Source organism: Leishmania major, chromosome 14 (assembly GCF_000002725.2).
Source record: "Leishmania major strain Friedlin complete genome, chromosome 14".
Lineage (NCBI taxonomy): Eukaryota > Euglenozoa > Kinetoplastea > Trypanosomatida > Trypanosomatidae > Leishmania > Leishmania major.
Genome location: NC_007255.2, coordinates 419189 through 441366, shown reverse-complemented (window position 1 = coordinate 441366; position 22178 = coordinate 419189). Strand labels below are relative to the sequence as shown.

The 22178-nt window shown below is 55.9% G+C and overlaps 4 protein-coding genes across 4 annotated transcripts; 3 read left to right on the top strand and 1 right to left on the bottom strand.

Moving 5' to 3' along the window:
• Nucleotides 1–357: 357 nt before the first annotated feature.
• Nucleotides 358–13164, bottom strand: LMJF_14_1060 (putative dynein heavy chain; the record flags this gene model as incomplete). Its single annotated transcript, XM_001687653.1, has 1 exon — nt 358–13164. One exon carries the CDS (start codon nt 13162–13164, stop codon nt 358–360), a length of 12807 nt encoding a protein of 4268 aa, XP_001687705.1.
• A 2185-nt stretch (nt 13165–15349) lies between these two features.
• On the top strand, nt 15350–16162 carry LMJF_14_1050 (conserved hypothetical protein; the record flags this gene model as incomplete). The annotated part of the gene is made up of 1 exon (XM_001687652.1): nt 15350–16162. The coding sequence occupies one exon, from the start codon at nt 15350–15352 to the stop codon at nt 16160–16162; it is 813 nt and encodes a 270-aa protein (XP_001687704.1).
• Nucleotides 16163–18310: 2148 nt separating this feature from the next.
• Nucleotides 18311–18934, top strand: LMJF_14_1045 (conserved hypothetical protein; the record flags this gene model as incomplete). The annotated part of the gene is made up of 1 exon (XM_003721740.1): nt 18311–18934. The coding sequence occupies one exon, from the start codon at nt 18311–18313 to the stop codon at nt 18932–18934; it is 624 nt and encodes a 207-aa protein (XP_003721788.1).
• Nucleotides 18935–19570: 636 nt separating this feature from the next.
• LMJF_14_1040 (conserved hypothetical protein) lies at nt 19571–20113 on the top strand (the record flags this gene model as incomplete). The annotated part of the gene is made up of 1 exon (XM_001687651.1): nt 19571–20113. One exon carries the CDS (start codon nt 19571–19573, stop codon nt 20111–20113), a length of 543 nt encoding a protein of 180 aa, XP_001687703.1.
• Nucleotides 20114–22178: the final 2065 nt, after the last annotated feature.

The window sequence follows — 22178 nt, the reverse complement described above, 5'->3', positions numbered from 1 at the left end:
ACAACACAGGACACGAAAACGAGCAGCGACACGAAGGATCCAGAATGAGGCAGACCATACTATATAAAACGACAACGGCAAAGAGCACAGACGCATGTGGGAGACGCGTACGCATACACACACATACAGAGAGCGAGCGAGAGACGTCCCGCCGCGCCCCCTCTCCCTCCAATGTCGCTGTTCGCTACAGATGCCCGGCCACTCCGAACGGTACGCAAGACGTACGCCAAGCGCCACGGAGGCCCCGCCGCATCTGCCGGCGAGTGGAGCACACCAACAAAGAGCGTAAGAGAGTTTCACATAACCAGATTTCTGCGCTCTCATGTGTTTGGAATGCAGGCCGCCCCTTTTTGCCGCTTAATTATCCAATGCGCAGAGAGCGGCCACGCCGCGCAATGTCCAGTGGTCGCCTGGAACGCCGTCGAGCGACGGCAACGTCAAGCTGGTCACGTAGTTGGTGGAGACGCCGGTCGTCGACAAGGTGCCGGCGCGTGTGCGCACCTTGTAGAGGGGGCACACGTATGCGGCAGCGGCTTCCGCTGCGGACGCGCTGGGGCCCTTGGCGACCGACTCCGACCCCATGACAGGTTCGAAGTGGATAATGGGCAGCTCCACAGTGAGGGCACCGGGCGCGGCCTCCACGAGCCCACCGCGTGCTGCATCCCAGCCACAGCCCTCGAGGTAGAGGCCATTCACGTAGGCGCCGACCAAGGTCGGCGCCTTGCTGCCGGTACCCGCTTCGTGCGAAGCCGTCAGAGCCGACACCTCGGCCGCCTCACTCGGCGCCAGAGCGCGGAAGCGCAGCTGCAGGGAGTCTATGGGCACCTGCAGCGCACGGCTCCGCGCTTGCAACAACGCAGTGACGAAGCCTTGAGGAAAGAAGACGCCGGAGAGCCAGAAGCTCGGTGGTGGCCCAGCCTCTCCCCAGCGCCGCATGAAGTGTACGCGACGCAGGAGATCCTCCATGAAGGAGCCGAGCGGCTTGAGGGTAAGATAGCCAACCTGTGCCCACACCTCCGGCACTTGATTGAAGGCCAGCCGCTGCATCATCAACTCCAGCCGCGACGTTACGACCACCTCACCCTTGAGGGCGCGAATCAGCTCTGCCAGCGAGCTCTGCATCGTGGACAGAAGGCAATTGTACAGGTCTGTCTCGTGGGAAAGCAAGGTCTGCAACGGCGCCGGGTCTGCCACCGCGCTAACCGCGGTCGTGGTGGTGGTGCTGTGGTTGGGCGAGGTCATGCTGCCCAGCACTGCCTCTTGGCGAGGCAGCAGAGGGGGCAGCTGCGCCAGCAAATTTCGGGCCACGGCAGCGACAGGGTTCTCCATCGCCTCGTCGCCGCTTGCCTTGGCGTCCTCCTCGCCGTGGTCTCCGCTGGCGCTCCGACGTTGCGCGCTAGTCGCGCCGGTCACAGCTCCGCTGGCGTTCATTAAGACAAGCGCGTCGACAAGTCCCAACGAGAGCTGCTGCTCCACCGACAGAGTAGCGTTGTCATGCAAGCCGAAGCGCGCAGGACTCTCCCCGCTCTCATCCTCCCCATCGCCGTCTTTTCGACTTTCCCGGCCAACGGTGAAGGCCGCCTCGGCGAGTTGCAGCAGCGCTGCATAACTAACACCATCCTTGGGGAACGGAGGTGGCGTGATGGCGTCTTGCGGTGATTTCTGCTGCAACGTCGTGCCTGGAGCATCCGTGTCGAAGAAGCGGCGCGTCAGTACCTGCAGACACAGCGTATCCCACTCGTCCGTCACACGTCCGCCGAAGTCAATCGTGCCGAGCATGTAGCACAACTCCTCGGTCGGCAGACCTGCGCCGCCGTCTTTGCAGCGATCAAGAGCCGTCTGCAGCGTCGCCAGCCCTGCCTCGAAGTCAGCCATGCCCCAGTCATAGGAGATATTCCACCCGAGCGGGCGATAGCGTCGTCGCTCCATCACAGTGCCGTGGTAGAACGCGAGTGTCCAGACAAGTCGCTGCAACTCGATGGAGGGATGCCCGCCTCGCAAGACGGCCGGCGACGACGCAGAGACGGAGGCGTCGTTGGAGTCGGCGTTCCCGACGTCCGCGGCAGAAGCAGTGGCGGCCCAAACATCCGCCACCACGGTACTCCGCAACGTGCTCAGTACCTTTCCCCGTAGCCCCATCGGCGGCTCCTGTGTGAGCTTCAGGCCTGCCTGAAGCACCAGTGGAGGGAAGCTCGGTGATGGGTTGCTGGTCAGCCAGAGTCGGAAGTCGGCGTGTATTTCGCTCGGGTTCATGCTCTCGACGAGCGCCTGCAGCTGCGGCATCCATGATGCGTACACATGGCAGTTCTGCAGGTACACCCAGGCGCCCTCGCGCTGCCCCTCCCGGATCATCTGTGTGGCACGCACATCTTGATCTTGCCCGAGAGAGAGCATGTGCTTGCGTCCGGAAAACCCGCGCTCCTCTGCGAAGCTGAGGAACAGCGATGTCGGGTCCGCGCCGGGTGAAAGAATGAAGATGATCGGCGTCATTTTGGTGCTGTCCAGGAAGGCCTCCTCGAGGTCAAAGGGAGGAGCGATGGTGTAGCGCTGCCCCAGCGTGTCCGCAACGAGCTGAGCCGCCATGTAGTGGAACTTGTTCGGCCGAAGGATCTTCACAGCCAGCACGCGGTGCCACAACGACAGGTGAGCCAAAGACGCCGGCAGACGAGTGAGCACCTCCGCGCCGTAGGTCTCGGTAAACCACGCCGTCCACGGCAGTGGTCTGTCACCAGAAAGATCCGCGTCGCCGAGGTCGGAAGTGTCCGCCAAGGATGCGATGAAGCTCTCATACACCTCAGCAAAAGCCTCAAGGCCGCAAATGGCGCCAAAGTCGACCCAGGTTCCACTTGACACGTACCCAGGGCGCTGCACCGTCGCACCGTCGCTGCCCTCTCCGCCGGCGGCAGCAAAGGCCGGCGGCAGCGCCCGTCCCGCCCCGCCGCAGAGAAACAACTCCCATTCCTCCTTTGTAATCTGGCCCGTGCTGCGTAGAAGCGTCGTTGCTAGCACGAAGCTGAAGAGCAGCTTGTGGGGGCCGAAGAGACCGCGGCACAGAACGCGGTAGCTCATCCACGTCACCTCTTCTACGAGCATCACGACGCGCGCCTCCACCTCGGCCTCAGACATCGCCGCAGCAGCCTCTTCTTCCTCCTCAGCACTCGCGCCAGGCAGGCCATGGCTGCTGTCTGTCGGCGCAAGGCTCACGTGGCAGTTCTGCGCCTCTCTTTCATGCAGGCTGCCGTTGCCGAGCATCATGGACGAGGCGGGGATCGAGGACGGGCGATGCGGCTGCTGCAATTGCGGTCGCTGGCGCCGCGTGCTGGCCAAGACGGAGACGACCAGGTTCTTGAAGAAGGGCAGCGAGTAGTCGTACATGGGGTCCACCTTGGCCATCTGCGTAATCGCGCCGTACAGCAGAGAGCCGCGCACCGCCAGCGGGCGGTACACGTCACGGGTGGCATTGATCGTCTTGTTCGTCTCTTCTACCGCGGCCAGCTCGACGCCGATCTTCTCGGACGTCACCTTCGAGGTCTGCAGCGCCTGAATCAGCTCGGCATTGTCCAGGACGTCACCGGTGGCGTCGCTCAGCTGCTGCAGCACCTGCGCCTCGAGGGCTGCAATCTCCTCGCGATTCGCCGCGATCGAGATGACGCAGCGGTCACCGCGCTGCTGCAGCGACGCCCGCTCTGAGCCGACAATGTCGGCGAGCAGCTGCTCCTCCAGCCCCTCCCGCGTCACCGTGAAGTCGATCACCGTCAGCTTCACCTGCAGCTCCGGCGTCAGCACGGGGTTCGCGAGCTTCGTCGTGATGTACAGATGGAAACGGTCGTCGTAGGTGACCTCGCGGTCGCCAAGTGTGACGACATCGCGACCAGCCACGCGGCGCACTTGCTTCAGCAGAATCGGATCCAGTGCTGCGTCGAGTGTCTCACCAACATCTTCCAGAAGCACCGCCTGTCCCTTCTGCACGGCGTTTTCTATCTGCCGCATAAAGTTCGGACTGTTCAGCTTCAGCTGCAGCAGGCCTGCAGCGCCGCTTGAGCGACTGCGCTCCAACTTTCGCACGAATGCATTCGCCTGCCCCTGCGGATCGATCATGTAGCAGCACTGCGTCGTCCTGTGTAGGATCGTAGCGTTCTGAATGGAGTACGTGTCACGCGGCAGGGACTGTAGTGCCCACTGCTGCACCGTCGCCTCCGTCTCAAAGCCCTCGAGGGAATAGGTGGCGTCGAAGGGGATGTGCAGCGCCGTGCACTCCGAGCGCCACCGCTCCACCAGCACCTCTCGGTAGTCCAGCGGAAAAGGGCCGAGGTAGCCCACGCAGCCGGCGGCCAGCGCCGCAGTCCCCTCCACGCAGCCCAGCTGCGTCTCCAGTTTCGCCAGCGCCTCCTTCCAACGCACACGCTCGGAGGCGAGTCCGGAGATGAGCTGATCGGCGCGCACGAGTCGCGCCATGGCGGTTTCGATCTGTCGCTGGAAGTGATCTGCCTTCTCCTGCGCCGCAGCAGCCGCAGCCTGTAGGTCGCTAATGTGGTCGAGCACCTTCTGCAAAGCCACCTGCTTCGCCTGCAGCTCCTTGCGTGCCACCTCCACCTTCTCCTCTGCCCCTGCCAGCCGCGCACGCTTCGGCGCAATCTCCTTGGCGACAAAGTAGTACTTATACATGGCATGCACCCACATGCACATGGATCGGCACGGCAGCGACGTCTTCTCGATGATGTCCGGCACGAAGTCAGGATCCTGCACGAATACAGCGAGCTTGCGAATGCATGCGGGGGTGATAGAGTCACGTGGGTATCCTGTCAATCGAGAGATGAAGTCGAGCTTTCCGAGGCATGCCTTGGCGCTCGCCCAGCCATCCTTCTCGCCCAGCAGCACAAGCACGGCATTCATCGTCTTCTCCACGTTGCTCGGCGGCGTCGTGAAGGTTTTGATTTCTTGAATGTCCTTCGCGCTCAGCGTCTCAAGTGCCTGCTTGGCCGCCTCGAGAGCCGGTAACGCCTGCTGCAGCCCCTCCTCGCATTCACGGCGGATCGACTCCGCCTCATTCATGAGCTGCAGCGCCGTCGCCTCCTCCTTGGACTGCGCCTCCTTCATCTGATTCGCCTCGAGCTGCTCCACAGCTAGTGTCTGCTTCTGCTCCTCCACCTGCTTCGCCGCAGCTGCCAGTCCAGGCTGCATCTCGCGGATCTGCTGCTGCAGCTGCGCAATCGTCGACTTCGCCGTGTCGAGTTTCTTCAGTCCGTTACGGTAGCGGTTGGCGCTGGCCTGCAGATCGCGCCGCAGTCGCCGGCCCATCGTGTTGTACAGCGTGAGCACGGCCAAGTAGCTGGTCGGGGTCACGTGAGTGCGCCGCCGATGCTGCGCGTACAGTCGCTCCGCCGCATCCTTGACGGTGGACTGCAGCAAGACCATGAGAGCGCTCAGCTGGTCTGTGCCGGGCCCCGCGGCGCCATCTCGAGCAGCACTCGAGAGCGTCGACTGCGCCACGGCGCGGAGTGCCTCTTGCGGCCACTCCGAGAACCAGTCGATCGTAGTGCAGTTCACCAGCGCAGGAAACATGCGCAACCGATCGCGGAAGACGCCACTCATCGGGGACATGCACAGGCACAGGTGGAACCGCTCGCGACTCTGTGAGACGAAGTACTCGTACACACTGGCGCGCGTGTCGGGGCGACCGGAGGCGAGCGACGCCTCGCGGCAGCACCGCACAACCGTCTCCATGTCCTCCAGTCCCATCATCCCCGGCACCTCGCCAGTGTTAAGAAGGTTGTTGATGTCCTCCAGCATCTCGCTGTGCACTAGCTGCGAGTCCGAGATGACAAAAACCACTTCCTTGCCCCGTGCGCCGCTATCGAGCAGCACCTTCCGCACCTCGTCTCGGAACTCCTCGATGCCGTAGTTGCGTGCGATGTGGACTGTTTGCACGTCCATGTTCATCATAAAGGCGGCGAGGCGGCAGAGCGATGAGCGGCCGCTTCCGCCGACGCCGACGAGCAGCGCATGGCCGCGCGGCTGGCTCACAATGCGGCAGATGCGTGACAAGTGCTGCACCGCTTGGTCGAAGAAGACCAAATTCATGGGTGTGGTGCTCTGCGTGTTGTATTCGGCCAAGTGCTGCTGCGCCACCACCTGCAGCGACGTGTCTTGGCCAATGCGCTGGTAATCACGGTTGACCCACGCACCGTAGAAGATGGTCGCGAGCTGTGCAGGATCTGGGGCGGGCAGTGGAGATGGCACGGGCTGGGCAGCATCTGTGTCGGCCGCGTCTGCGTTTGCGGCCGTGACATCACCGCAGAAGTGCTTCTCGATCACCTCGGCACAGCAGCGCCACCACCAGCCGCGATCGGTGTCGTCGATCAGGCGATCGTGGAAGACACGAGACGCCTCGTGGCTCCAGAGGTCGATGAGGGCCTGGGGGGATGCGCAGTGAGCGGGCTTGATCTGTAGAATGCCCTGAAACACCTTGCTGACGTCGCGCAAGTTGAAAGTGCAGTGTGTCTTGTCTGGGGTGGGCAAACACTCCACCGCGATGCGGCGATACGCCTCCAGGGTGCTGTCGACTACGGCGTCCGCCAGCGCGGCCACCTCGGTCGCAAAGCCGCGCGCGTAGAAGAAGCCCTTCAAGATGGCGGAGAAGATGGACCTCATCGACGTTTCCGTTAGCTGTGGGGCGCAGAAGCAGAGCAGCTTCGATGTGAAGCGGGGTGTCATCTCGTTCTTGCCGCCGCCTGGCTCGCCACAGCAAGCTATCAGCATCGTCTGTACCACCTCCTTGAAGAAGAGCCGCTTGCGATCGTAGAAGCCGCCCTGCGTAATCATCTGCCGCAGCAACTCCACAGGCGGCGCCGCCCCGTACTCCTCCAGCTGCGGCACATTGCAGTCGTCGATGACGGCGATCATCATGGTCTTGCCGGACGGAGCGCCAAACTCGCGGTCGCCTTTGCGCCGCGTCAGCTTCATCTCAATTGTGTTCTGCAGCGCCTGCGCGGAGGTCTGGGCAGACAGCGTGAAGCGGAAGGCCGCCGTCGAGCTCGCGGCGTCCTCGGTGTGCAGAGTCTGCAACAGGAAGCTGTTCACCGTGGACGACTTGCCGGTGCCCGTCAAGCCGTTCAGCAGCATGTGATGATGGGTGGTTGTGGCGCTGCGCAAGAGATACTGCAGCGCGGCCGTTTGCTCCGTCGGCACGAGGAGATCGAAGTAGGGGACGCTGGCGTTGTAGTGGAACTCCGGCACCATCTCTGACCACCGCCGCCAGTCGCCGATCTCGTAGTCAACGCCATAGTCGAACACACCACATCCCTCGGCCTCAGCGTCCGCGGGGAAGTTGAGCGCCCCTTTGCGGACCAGCGGCAGCATCGCTGCTGCGAAGCGTGCGCGCGTGGTCTCCGTCAGGTTTCCGCCAAGACCCCAGGCACAGCTTTGCAAAAACAGCGCGTCGAAGATGGCATCTCCGCGCACGAGGACGGCAGTGCGCGTGACACGCGAGCTGCGGCGGCGAGAAAAGCGCCGGAATGTGGAGTCGATGGACGGCCGCGACACACCGGAGTCGAGCACGAGCGCGGCCGCGTCATCGCGCAGCTGTTTTTGCTGCTCTTGCCGATCCTCGTCGATCACGCCCTGGAGGTGCTGCACAGCTGCCTTCATCAAGTAGAAGAGGTTCAGCGTCAGCTGCGCGTTGCAAGTGGCGATGTACTCCGTGCACTCCTCTCGAACGACCTGCAGCAGGGGCGGCACGAGAGACCCGCAAAGCTGCAGGAAGCGGTCGTGGTGCCATTGCGCCCTCAGCTCCTGAGCGGCTGCCTGGGAAAGGCTGTGCAGCAGCGGCGACCATCCACCGTCAACGCACTCCTCGTCCACGTAGACCATGCCGCAGCGCGACACTGTAGCAGGTGACGCGACACGCAAGTCCTGCACCTCGAAAAGGAGCGAGATGGTGTCAGGGATGCGAATACGCTCACCGTTCACGAGGCAGAGCATCTTGCTGTCGTCGAGCACGGTGTTGAGGTTCTCAACCCACACGGCGTCCACCGGGCCATCGAAGATGACCCAGTGCCGCGTCGCCGCGCGCCCGTGCTGCGCTGCGCTCTGCTTGACCAGATCGCGCACGATGGCAGAGAAGACGCCGTCCTGCCACTCGCGGGTGAGGGGATTCACGTCGCCGTATAGCTCCGTCATCGAAATTGCCTTCGGGTTGCAGACCGTGGCGTGGGTGGTGGTGAAGTACGACTGACACCGCGCATCGAGCGCACGCATGGAAGCGGCAAGGGTGTGCCTCCGCGTCCCGGCCAGCCCGCCTTTGGCACCTGGGTTGCCGTTGCCGCTATCGCCACCCGCGGCTCCCGGGACAGGGGTCGTGTCCAGCACCCGCCCAAGGCGCGTCAACACCGACGCAAGTGTGTCGCGTACCGTCGTCTTGCCCGTCATGGTGTGGCCCACCAGCATCAATCCATGACGAGTCATGAGCGTGTCGAACAGCTGCTGCGTTTTGAAAAGCAACCCCTCCGTGGGCTGCAGCCGCATCTGAGCCTCAGGGCTGGACAGAGACGTGTGCACAAGCTCCTCTGTCAAGAAGCATTTCGCCTCGCTGAGAATAACCTCACTGACCGATGCCGGGGCCACCTCCACGATGGTAGGAAAGAAGTCGTGCAGCAGCGCCATGAAGAGGTGACGATCGTCCACGAGGAATTTGGGCAGGTTCGCCTCGCGAATGGCACGCACGAGCAGCAGCTCTTCATCCGAATCCGGGTCAGCGCGCTTCAGTCGCCCGGCAAGGACGAGAATGCTCTTGACAGCGCGCATGCCAAAGTCGTAGTGATCCTGCTTCGACAGCTGTTGCGACGCCAACGAGTAAAGCCGAATCATTTTGGCCGCGAGTGACTGCGCCTTGCCGTAGCCTTCGGCGTAGAACATAATTTCGGCAATGAGGGCGTAGTTTGGAATCATCATGCACACGGGTCGAAAGAGAGCCTTGAGGTTGTCGGGCAGCTCCGTGCGCCCGGCGTAGCCGGGGTTCATGGTGATGAAGACGCCAAAGTTGGTGTGCAGCTTGATGTGATGGCCCTCGAACTTCATAAACGTCTGCCTCTGCGTGATGGCAGTGGTGATGTCGAGCATCTGCTGAGCCACCACGGAGAGCACTTCCAGCTCAATACGGTTGAATTCGTCAAAGCACGCCCACGCGCCGGCCTGCGCCAGCCCTGCGAACATTTGGCTCATCATGCGGTAGTCAAGACCGTCGGAGCAGTTGAACACAACAACGGTTCGAGCAAGAGCCTTGCCCAAATCCTTGACCGACTCCGTCTTGCCGGTCCCGGCCGGGCCCTGCGGCGCAGCTCCCTTCTGCATGTGTAACGCCGCCGTGCACGTCAAGAAGGCGCGCTCTGTGAGAGGAGTGATGACGAGGCGCGGTTGGTTGCCAAGGTACTCGTAGCCGTAGGGGAGCTCCGCCGCGCCGTGCCGAACAAAGCAGTCGGCCATCTCTGCAACACCGCCGGACCCATGCGCGCTAGTCGGTGGGCCGTAGTAGAAACGCAGCTGCTTCTGCCACCCGAAATCGAGCAGTGAGCTGCACGGATGTGGCGCCGCGCTAGCGGAGTCAGCTGCCAGCTCCGCGCAAACGTCCCGGCAGTGCACATCAACCACTATAAGGTTGGATACTACGGTGCGCTGCAACGCAGTCAGAGAAAGCTTCACGAGCTCCACCGTCTGGAGAAGCTGCTCGCCAAAGCGGTCCTGATACGACGACCACGCAGAAGAATCCCCGCTGCCGGTCGCCGTGATGACTTCTTCCACCTCCCTGGTCCACATGATTTGGTCCACTGTCGTCACACACTGCGCCGGGTGCTCGAAAAACCACTTTGTTCGGTGCTCTGTCGTGTACGCACGCAGGCACGCGGCCAGGCAATCAAACAGCGTCGCCCGCATCGCGCGCTCGACATCGTTCAGCCAGCTCTCCACGTTGCCTATCACTTTGACGGGATGCGTGAACAGCACTTCCTCACCCTCAGAGCTCCGCATGGCCACAATCGTCTTGTCATCCGCGAAAACCAGCGCCTTGATGTTATCAAAACACTTCTGCAAGTGCGGCTGCACTGCCAGCGGGTTGCGAGAATCAGACAAAATCGACAGCAGCTCGTCATTCGAGAGAAAGTAAAACCGCGGGAATGCCACACGCTTCGTCTCAAGGTATTCATCGATCTTCTTCTGAATGCACTCCAGCTGGTAGGTGCACTTTTGCAGCTTCTTCAGGGTGTCGCCGTTACCCTCTAGGCACAGCGGCGCCATATGTGGGTCTTCGGAGCAGCGCTTCATCAGTGAGCCGAAAAAGCGGTCGGCGGAAGAGAACAGAAGAGACTCGTCCGGGAGCTGGCGCTTAATGTCGTCACTCGTGAAGATAAACTCCAAATACATCCATGCCTTCTGCACTCCAACCCACTCCATGAGAACGGAGTGAATTAAACTAAGCTTAGCTTCCCACTCCTTCATCTCCGTCTGGACAGGGGCAAGGTACTTGGAGGTAAGACACGTCTGCACCACGATTTGCTGCTCTTCGAGCTCCTCCAGCGTTGCGTCAACGGCGTCCACGACGAACGCGTTGGACCGCCCGCCGTAGGGAACAACCACAAACAAGTGGTTTGCCCAATAGTCCTGCAGCTTCTTGAGCTGCTGCTCCAGCTCGTAAACGCCTACGGCACTGGAAACAACCTCACGCACAGCTGCTGAGTGCTCGTTTGTCATGAGACCGGCCGCCTCCAAGGAACGCAGCGTGCGCTTTGCGGAGGGAATGAGTTGTATGCTCGTATGCTGAAACAGCTGTAACCAATGCGCTTCCTTCAACGCCGGGTTGCACAGTTCAACGTACATGGGCACATTCGCCTTTTCAACCGCAAGCGACTTTACTAAATAATTGGCAGTGCAGCCCGGGGTATTTTTTTGCGCCTTGAATGCGCGCTGAAACAATGAAACTATTGTGTCCTTCAGCTCTTGACCGTCAATTTCTTCGACAGTCTTTGCCTCAAGCCGGTGCCGCAAATCGGTGGCTTCCTTGTGCACATTCCATAGCTCCACATATTTTTGGAGTTCGTCCTCGGCCACAGCGATCTCCGACCAGTTGAAGGTCTGCATTTCTAAAACTCGTGCATACATGTCCAGCTGCCTTGCCTCACTATTTGCCTGCACGAGTTCATCGCGAACATCCTCCAGCTTTTGCGTAACCGGCGCACCAATTTCGTTTGCGTTTTCATTGCTGTACTCGCTCGCCAGTCGCTTTGTCGTGCTTGTGACCGACGCGATGATGCGGGTGTGCTCGGCAAGCAGCATTTCCTTGATCCTGCTAGAATTCGAAAGGTAGTATTTTCGAGCCTCGGTTACTGCGCACTGGAACGGAGCGCGCAAGACGGACGAGTAATCTACCTCATCATTAATAACGCCTGCGTTGGATTTTTCGCGCAACTCACATAGCAATCGATGTAGATTTTGTATATCCACCACATGGTTGGAGAATTCATCGAAAATGGACCCCGAATCTTGCAGTCCTAAATACCAATTGATGAATTGAGCGAGGGCTATGTCTGGAAGGCTGAGCTTTCCCACCCAGAAATCGCACTCTGCCTTCAAGTAACGGAAATTCAACTTGATAAGCTGCCCCAGGGCTGCTTCGATGTCGACCAGGACGCCTTTCAGCTGAGCAACCAGCTTTTGCAGTGTCTTGTCACATTCAACGACAACTGTTCCGTAGGTTCGATTCGACAGCTTCATAATTTCGCTTTGTGCTTTGTAAGCTCTGGTTGCGTAGCCACGAATTTCGGACTCTGTTATGGACACCAAAAGCGAATTTTCATGCGACAGAGTGCTGTCCCAGTTCATTGACACGTCCTGCCACTCGGCTAAAAATTGCGACACGGTCACAAGCGGCTCGTAGGACGACAGCTTGCTTTTTGCCTCATCGTAGTCTGCCTCAATGAACTGGAGGACTTCTTTTTTGTAGACGGAGATGAGGGCATCGCCGAGCAGCGCACTGCGCACAGTGGCTGTCTGAATCATAGTGGTAAACGGCTTCAGAGCCTCAGACCCGACGCACGTCGGTGCACCGGAGAGCAAATCGATGCATTTGTCCATGACTGCTTCAGCCGTTTTCGTCACATGCTCTTTTGACGGAAACAGAGAAAGCTCCTTGCGGCCCTCGACTATGCATTCCACCCGAAACCGCCAACGCAGAATTGCCGCTCGCCTTCGCACTGCGCCTTCCAGGTCGAAAAAAGTAGAGCATGCCTGCTGAAACGTGCTTTCGAGCTGAAAATGATGTACCAGTCGAATATAAGAAGGAAGCTTTTCGTAATCTACGACCAGCCGCTTTTGCTCCATTTGCCGCTTGTGGAGCTCCTTTGCAGTTACGTCTTTGTTGACGCATCCGGTAGCACCTGGGTATTTTTCGATTACTCGCATTGTCGAGAGAAGCTGTGTGACGTTTTCCACGCGCTCCACGACTACACTCAAAATGTCTAGCAGGAGAGATGCAAATTTCCGCTGGAGCAATTTCCCGTAATCATCCTGCATTTCGACAAACTCGTCGGTTGAGAACCCGGCAATATTGCCTTTTTCACCGCTGATTTGCAAAGAAAGGACCTTTTTGAAGCCTTCTGTGGCTGGGGTCCACTGAAAATCAAATGCTTTTCTCCTCAGTGCAATCAGATCTTTTTGGAACGTCGGCGTCGCCAATAGAAGTCGTTTTGAGAGAATGGCACGAATTCTCTCAAGTTTTGTGCGGCGCGCACTCTCTAGGAGGCGTAGGAGAGCTTTGTGACGAATGTAATTTCTGAAAAAAGCAATTTTACAGATTCTGTTGAAGCACTTTGCTTCTAACAGCCACTGTTCCAAGGTCGCGACTACCTTGTACTCCCCATTGCGCCGATCGACGTGAATAACGTGACCCTTTGTCACAACGTAGTAGTTCATCGGACGATTATCACGACATATTGTGCGAATGTGGTATGGCTCGAAGTGAAGGCCCGAGTCAACTCGTGCAAAAAACATATGGGTAATGGGTGGAAGCGCGACACCTTGCTCTTTTACATCATCTACAATGGAGAAAAACTTCTGCGCATCCTCGACTGTGTTCAAGGGCAGCTCCTTCAGTTCTTGAATGACCTTAGTGGACATCATTTTGCACTGCTGCGTATGTGCGATTGTGTATGACTAAAATCTTCGTCCACCTTTGCGCACACCACCCACCAGCTGCAAAATAAAAAAAAAGAACATAAGGCCAGGACAAATGAAGTCATAGAGGACTAAGAGTTATGCAGCACATAGGGAGAATATGCTTTTGGGAGTGAAAAAGCGGTACCTCTCTGGCAACACGCGATTTCTATAGCTGCTTCCTACCAGCCTTGCCGCTAAGAAGGGATCGCGGGTGCGCTAAAACCAAAAATACTTCGGTGAGGAAGAAGGCTACACATGAACCGCCTCAGTCTGAACTCATCACTCACAACGATAAGTTTTTCCCCTGTCTTGTTTGAAAACAAAAGAACTTTTAGTATCTTTCGCTTGGGTACACAATCACTTTTGAAAGGGTCGCGAGACGCGACTTTGGCATACACATCGAGACTATGGCGAGCAAAGGCCTTTCGGCTCAGTGGCACATTCTCATATCACGGTACCTCTATCAGAATCAAGTTCTGAAAGTCATGAACGTGTTTTTTCGTTTTCTTCACTTTCCGGGGCTTCTGAGACGTTAGTTCACCAGCAAGCAGGTCGATCTGTATCAGCCACAGTAGGCCAAAAAAAACGCACTTCAGCCCGACTGTCTAGCCTCCTTTTCGCAACACATGATCTTGAAGGCTGCTGAAGAGCGAAATACAGAAAAAAGAACTCGATGTCACGTTCAGTCAGCGCCGCTCTTGATCGCCGTCGAGCTGGTTCGATCCATGAGCAATGAGTAAAAATGGCGATGGTGCAAATGCCAGTCGTAGGGTTCACTGGCGAAGTCCGACACCATAGCGACAGAGAGCAGCCGCTCCTCTTTCCATCAGCGTCGACCACTGTGTTACCGCGTCTGAGCTGCAGCTACGTCCAACGCACGACCTTTTCGACGACACCACACAATGCCCAGTGTACCGAGAGAGCTCACTCTTTCCCTCTGTCAACTCAAATCCGTTCATGTGGCCCTGTTCCCAGCAAGTACCTCGACTTGGCTCCTTCTGCAAGCCCCCGCCCCCTCGTTTAGCCTCTATCCAGCGCTATCTTCATGAATTTATTCAAAGCGGCGATCACGGCTGTGAAAAAAGGTAGTTCGAGGTGCCATCATTACATTCTCGACTTTCAGCTCGCCGAACCACAGATTATGTGCCTGCACACTTTGACGAAAAGCCCTGATGCGCTCTCCCTTCAGCTTTTCCACGCTCTTATTTAACGAAACACGGCGCCTCAGCGTGGCGTCAACCTCCACTATTCACCCTGAAGCCCAGCGGCCCCTCACCCACGGGCGTGCTAAAGCAGTTTTACTGGTGACTGTGTCGAGCACCTGCGACGTAAGGGTGTGGGCTCAGTGCGATGCAGCGCCACTGAGGCTGGCGGTGAGGCCGTGGGATGGCGTTGCGTTGGAGCGGCATGCGACCGTGAACACGCTTGCACGATTCGTATGACGGGTGCAGCGTCGGCGTGACTCCGACGTACGCCACGCGGCCATGGCTGCCTACTGGTGCCGGGAGCCTGTGCCGCGCCGAGAGGGGGATGCAGCACGTGGCACCCGGCATGATGGGGGGAGCGGCTGTGAGGCAACCTGCGAGGCGGGCGGGTAGCGCTGGAGGCAGGGGCCGTGCTCCGATGACGGGGTCGGCATTTTGCTGTAAGGCGTGTCCGCCGCTGCCTCGCACCACGCGATGAGCAGGAGCAGACTGGATTTTGACCTCCTGTTTTGCTGCAGGAAATCGAAACGTTCAAAAGCACCGAAAAAGAAAACCTTGCTCTTCTTCTACTACTTGAGAGGAGTGCTCGCCGGGTTCAGCTCGAATGAACTGAGGAAGCTGAGCGTGCGGCCGGAAAGACTGACGCAAAAGACAAGGTGACCTAGGTTTCCAAAGGGCATTTCTGGTTGACAGCAGCTACTTGCAAAGTTGTGCTTACGGTCGCGCTCCAGCGCAACAGCTGGTACCGCTGATGGAGTCATAAGCGACAGGAGGACAACATGACAGTGTCGTACGCATGCCCTCAACAAAGCGTTCCCGTCTGCTTCTGTTTTTGTGCTGTTGCTTTTGGCACCTCTACCTTTCTTCCCCTCTCAGTTGAGCGTGTTGCTAATGTCATTTCTGTTTTCGAAAAAAAGCTACAATTGTAGTTCTGCTAAACCGTAATGTGCGCAGCTCTGAGTCCGGCCCATTTTCAGCTTCGTGTGAAGATCTTGTCTGAAGCGGCGAAGCATGTCCCCGAAACCGGATTCACGAACGCTGCCCTCGCTGCCTCGCTCAAATCCATCGGGGTGGAAGATATCACCGACCGAACACTGTCTCAGATTTTCAACAGAGGCTTTCCGATTGCCCTCGTCGAACACATTGTGAAGTCTACAAACTTGCACGTGCAACGGGAGCTGGAGTCTGTTTTCAGCAAGGACGCCATCATCAAGAGCATCGACTCAAATGTGGATGCCTTTGTTCAAAACAGACTGCTACTCCCCACTGAAAAGAACGTTGTAGAGAAAGCTATTTTGTCGAAGCTCGAGCTGCTGATACCTTTAGCGGAACACTGGCCAAGCGCGGTGGCTCTTGAATACCTTCCGGCCAACCTACCGTACACCGTGATGAACTTGGCGGAGTTTGTCGATACAACAGTCTACTATATGGAGCGTGCTACCACACTTGGAGAGTTGCTTGATCCAGCACGCCGAATTCTCCGATCAAAGGCGATGGCGTCCCGCATTCGATCTGGAGAAGTAGATAGCAACGGCGCGTCGCCTACCTCGGAGTTTTTGAAGAGCTTTCTTAAGGGTATCTCGCTTTCATCAGGTCCGTATGCTGGCCCTTCGGCATTGAATTTGGGGTGGTACTGCAAAAGAGCACAGGTGGCGATTGTATATGGGGCGGTCACCACTTCTTTATTAGGTGACGTTTCACAGAACGCGGCCGACACTCGATCCTTGACGAAAGCTGCCGTTGAAACGGTGTTTTAACATGCAAAAAAAAATAAAAAAGACCGCAGGGCCCCTGTTGCTTTGCTTTTTTTGCGCATGGAACAAAGAGGTTCCTGGGTGTACACACACGAAAAAATATATCAGCATATTTTCAAAAAGAAAAGCGTCACTCGTCTAGCTGGGTAAGTTATGCCTTTGCGGTGTGTTCGGTTATTGGGGAGCTTTGTCGTCCTTACCCGATCGTACCACTTTTGTATTCATTTCCAAACGAAAAAAGCTTCTTCGTGCTCACATTCCGAAAACTGGGTACCTCTATTGTTATTACTTGTGCCGATTGGGGCTGGGAAACCAAATGGCTTGTCCTTTTTTTCCTATTCCCTCGACTTTTGATTAAAGCGGCGGCACAATAAACTGCAGGCCTGTGCCCGGTCGTGTGCGTTGTGCTGTTGCCGCAACAAAAATCTGCTGCTGTTTCTCTGATTTTATATAAAAAGAGTACGCGCACCATATAGCGCAGCATGTCGTTGGCATCAAGCATGCGCGAGGTGCTTATTGCTGCGGTGATAGCAAAACTTCGCATTGTGCCTGTTCAAAGTGCGGTATTGCGTCGTTTTCGGAAGCATGGATGACGCACCATTGTGAGTCGGAGGACAAAACCGAAGATCACTGCGCTACAATTATAGCGAGGATTCCCCATGGCAGTTTACCTGACGCAGACGCAGACACATATGAGACGGTCTATCATATCGCGGACGGATGCTCTGCAAGTATAAAGAAGTGCAACTCCCTTGAGTGGTAGCAGCAGACGCTAGCCGCGCCTTTGCGATAGTTGTATTGCGTGTGAGAATTGCGAGTCCATTCCAGTTTGTCAACGTAAGCGTGGACTCGGCAGTCGTATTAACACCCTCCCTCGATCACATGGGGTGTCGGGGGGCAAGCATGATCGATGCAAATCCGAAAATTGTGAGCGACTTTGCAAATATGTTTGACACATATCATGTGATTCAATAGGCATGTATACACACACATATATATATATATATATACATATATATATATATATATATATATATCGGGTGCATTACTTGTTGCCATCTGTAACGCATTTCTATGCTACAATAGCGGAACCGGGGTTTCATCTAATCAAATCGACATCACGCTGTGCCTGCAGAGTTCCTGCTTCGATCATAGGTGTTCATTAAATATGAAGCGGATAAACTGTGAGAGGAATGGCGTGATCTAGTTTTCGCAGCCCGTGACATTGGTGCTAGTGAGCTCCTTTACATTGTGTACATTAATTTGAAGGTGACCGGTATGGAACGGAAAGCGGAACTGAAGGCTGCATATTCACTTGGCAGCCCGTGCGTCCCCTGCGATCCTGATGCAGTAGTTCTGGTCCAGCGCTTTGTTGTGTCCGCTTATGGAAAACAATGAAACTAATGGGGCACGGCCTGCATATGTGCTCTTGTCGTGACTAAATGCAAGAAGCTCCATAAAAACACTCTTTTTTTTCCGCTGCTTCCTCCTTTTTATTCCAGAAAAGAACTGTTTCCTTTTTATTTTCTAGTGTACCTGCGTCTGAGAGGATGAGGTTGTCATTTAGTGGTAGCGAGGTAGAGGGCCACTTATTTTTTTTGTTTCGCTTTTTTTCGGTTTGATGATTGACTGGCAAACCGAATGATAAACCCTTTTAGCGGCAAGCTTTGCATACCTGCTGTGTGCACACCAGCTTTTGTCACCCACTCCTCGCATCGTTTCCAGCGAAAAACGTCGAAAGAGACGCTAAAGCGTATCTGTCAAACGCATAGGAGTGTGAAAGGGAATGAACGAGCACGGTGTGTAGTTGTACTTTGCAAAGATCAAGTGCATCCTGCCTAGCGTTTTGGGTATTACCAAGTAGGTGCAAGGGGTTTAGCGTGCTATGGTGCCTCTACTTTGGCTCTGCGTAGTGAGTTTTTCCCTCTACTACCTGCTTTCCTGCGTCTGTATCCTGTTTTGCGCCTACGCGCCTTTTCTACATGAAAAAGGAAAAAAGCTTCGACGTCACTATTGGTTCCAGGAATGGTTCACAGTCATTGAAGCCTGGGCTTCTTGCACTCACAAACACCAAAACGCTTGACATTCAGCGGTATCGCATGCTGCTTGTTCTGTACACTAATCGACATTCAAACATCGCTTACAGGAACCATGGAGCTTCATCTTCTCCCAGAAACGGATTCGTTTTCACAGGTGTTTTTGCGACCTACGTTTGCTGTGCCTTTTAGTGTGATGACTTCACTAACGCTTGTCACAAACTACTTTATGGAGAAATCAACTGTGGAAAACAGTAGCGCACCAGCAGTTCTCGTTACACCGCATCTTTGTGTGAACGTCTTCAGCTTCACACTGTTCGTAGCCAGCATCACGTTTTCTAAAAGCACCCAAATTACGCGTGCCATTGCTCTGGGTCAAAGCCCGCCAATGAAGCTGTTTGTATTGCGCTCTTTGCCGTGGCCTCTGTCGGTGGTCTGCGGTGGCCAGGGTGATAGGAAACTGGTACCGTTTGTTTTGTATTCTCTCATTTTTCCCGGCACGCTGGTAGTTGCGTCACTGCACCTTATCAGCCTTGGCGTAAATGGGCTTGAGAATGCCCTTTGCTGGCAACTGCCGCTGCAGCGATACTTGGCCTGGACGACGCTGTGGCGCTTCGTCGTCGCTACCGCTGTGTTCACCACCAACTACCTAGCGGCGCACAACCCTACGCAATCCGTACTCATCCCAAGCACGGACACTTACCGCCAACCCTCCAATGTTGGAAGGAAGCCCGAATAGTTGCTATGTTTCATTACAACGGGTGACGATAACATTCCCATTGCTGCTTTGAAAGCGAGCAACCCCGTTGCTCTTCTCTCGTTCTTTTTTTCTCGTAGAGGTCGCCGCTTTACGCTGTGGAAATGGAGCCCATTTGCGTTGTCGGCTCTACCTGCCGCACAATCTTCGTATCGGTGCGCGCACTTCCTTTGTGTGCAAATGCGCCCTCGTACTGCATGGATAAAAAAAGAGAACGAAGAGGGCAAAGCAATGTTGCATCGCAACCGGTGCCACGCACTGCTCGACCGGCACAGCCAACGTTCGATTCAAGTGATGGCTGCCATGAGCCTAGCATGTCGTACCATCTTCCAACTAGTGGTTGTGCAGCATATTTAGCACAGCAGCAAACGACACAATCTCACAAAGTGCTCCTTCTTTACTCTTTTCGATGTCTTTCCTCGTTCTCTCCGTTGCCCTTTTCTGTACGCGACGGTCAACCCGTACATGCTTTGCAACCAATGTTACACATTCACGCAGCCCTCTTTCACACCTATATATCTGCCACTTTTCGCGCATAGGTGATCGGTTTTTATCAGCTCCCTAGCACGTTTAGCATTTTTCTTTTTTTTGTGTGTTCTATCGACGTGTTGCGCAACCATGGACACTGCGAACCGCGGTCTTTCCTACCTCTGTTGCGTCGGCGGCTCCTTGAAGCCGTGGGCCGAAGGTCAAGATGAAGGGGATGACAAGTACGAGAGCCTCCAGGGCCCGGGCGGTCGAAACCTCACCGGCTCCGTGAATGACAAGCGTATTTGCGTGCCCCAGAAGATCGATCCTAAGACCTTCTTCGCAAATGAGCGCACGTTCTTGAAGTGGCTGTCTATTTCCGTGATGATTGGCTTGATGTCTCTGACACTGTTGAACTTTGGCGATTCCACTAATAACGGTGCGGAGCTAGCTGGTCTGGTGTTGCTCCCAGTCTCAATTGTGTTCATGGTGTACTCGCTGTTTATCTTCCGCGATCGCGCCAACAAGATCTATATGCGCGAGCCAATGCGTTACGACGACACACGCGGCCCAACGCTGCTAGTACTTGTGCTAGGCTCAGCGCTGGCTTTGGCGACGCTATTCTCGCTGCAGCGTCAGTACACGCAGACAGTTGTCTCATCCTTTTCTGAGTCCGCGCGCTTCTCACAGTAATAGTGATAGGGGACTAGCCATGAGGGGAGGGTGCAGGGACTGTAAAACTCTTGGGAAGCACTTCATGCTTCGCACCGACTCAGTGACAATCCTAACAAAAAGAAACCAGGGGGTTTCCGGTTCTCAGTTTCTTTTTTGTTTTGCTTTCGGGACTTTCAAGTGGTGTAGTGGGGCGTGTACAACGGTGAGTTTTTCCTACGACTGCTGGTCTCTATCCTCCAACAGGCCTGTATCGACATCTTTGTGTGTGTGTGTGTGTGTGTGTGTAGGTGTGGCTCCAAACCACTTTTCACGGGCACGAAAGCGGCATTCACGCAGCTGTGTGCATAGTGCTGTGGTGCGACTCGTAAAGCGGAAAGAAAAAATTAAACAAGGTGGTGCAGAGCAGAACGGCTACTCTTGATGCTCGGGAATACAACCACCCACAAACTTGCACACGCTCGCGGGAAGGGAGGGAAAAGAAAGGGGAAGGGAAGCGTCCCGGATGCGCGAAGCTGTGGCGCAACGATACCTGAGCACCATGTGCGCAGCACGGGAGGAGGAGGAGGAGATCAGTTGTTACCGTGGGCGGTATGAGCGAGAACCCCAACAAACCACGGCAGCCAAAAGCGCACAAGAGTGACGACACAAATCGAAAGCCGTAGGCATGGGGCCACACACCCTTACTGCTGTTGCTGTTGTTGCTTCCGCGTTGTCTGCGGTGCCTTCTCTCTGTTCCCTTCCCCTCTCCCTCCCTCCCTCCCTCTCTCTCTCTCTCTCTCTTTCGCAAAACCCTTTTTGCTTCGCTTCTGTTGTAACGCGTAACCGTGAAGGCGTGCTCTACTGAAGTGCAACGCAATAACATACACATACGCATGCATACATACGCGTAGAAGGACTCTGTGAACAAACTAGAAGAGAAAACCAATGAGGTAAACGACTTCACAAAGAGGAGGGGGAGGAATGGAAAGCAAACGTCCGCTGCTGCAACATCTGTGGTGGCTTCTGTGGCCCCGGTTGCGGCTGCATCTCCATGTTCTTTTTTGTTGTTGTTGCTTCTTCAAAGTTTATGATGTAGGAATGTACTTGATATATATATATATATATCGTTGTTGTTGTTTGGCCTCGTCGTTCCAGCAAAGGCGAGGAAAGAGGCAAGCAAGCAAAGGGCAGGTACAAAAACAAACAAAAAACAATATATTCAATACATCCATACATAAACGATCGGCACACACATACACACACACACAAAAAGGCAGAACTCTCCCCCCTCTGCACAAGCGTTCACATCAACAGTGCGACATTACCGGTCGCGCTGAACCATGCCGACTCGATCGCTCTAGCTCCTACACACTCTTTCTCTCGTTCTGTTTCTGGTCATTAAAGAAGGCCTGTCTTCCCACTCGTTTCGTTTTTTTTTTGCACCCCGTGGGTGTGTGGCCATGTGTAAGTGCATATGCGTGAGCGTGTCTTGTTGCGTCTCTGCCGCCGTTTCCCTTATCCTCCTTTGGTGTCGTTAATGCCACATTCGATCACTGCGGAGAGAAAAAAAAAAAGAAGAAACAGCACACAACTCGCTTTCTGGTGTTTTCACTGTTGTTTGCACGATGGTCGAATGCGCTTGCGCGTATGTACCGCGATCGCGCGGGTATACCCGCGTGTGCGCGTGCGGCGTAGGATGGCGGAAGAAGAGCATAGCGAGGGCAACGGGAAACCAGCGTTTTTGTTTGCGAGGTGCGTTACGCTGGTGACTCTGGCGAGAATCAAGACGTTTTTCTCGCGGCAGATCAGTTTTTGATGTTGGGTTTTTGTGTGTCGTGCATGTTTGCCCTCGCCCCATCCCCGCTTCGTGTATTGTCAGTGAAGCTCGTGTTGCCCCCCTCCCCCTTCTCCCCCGTCGGCGTCTATTTCTAATACCATTGGCGCAGTGGTTGGAGCCTCAAACAACAACGACAAAAAAAAGAATTGCACAGGCGTGGAGGGTTGAGAGCTAGAGACGAGACGTAGCACCCATCACCGCCTTAGCATCCTTCTCTCGCCCTTTTCTGCTCTTTGATTTCACTCTGTTCGTTTCACAGGTTTGCGC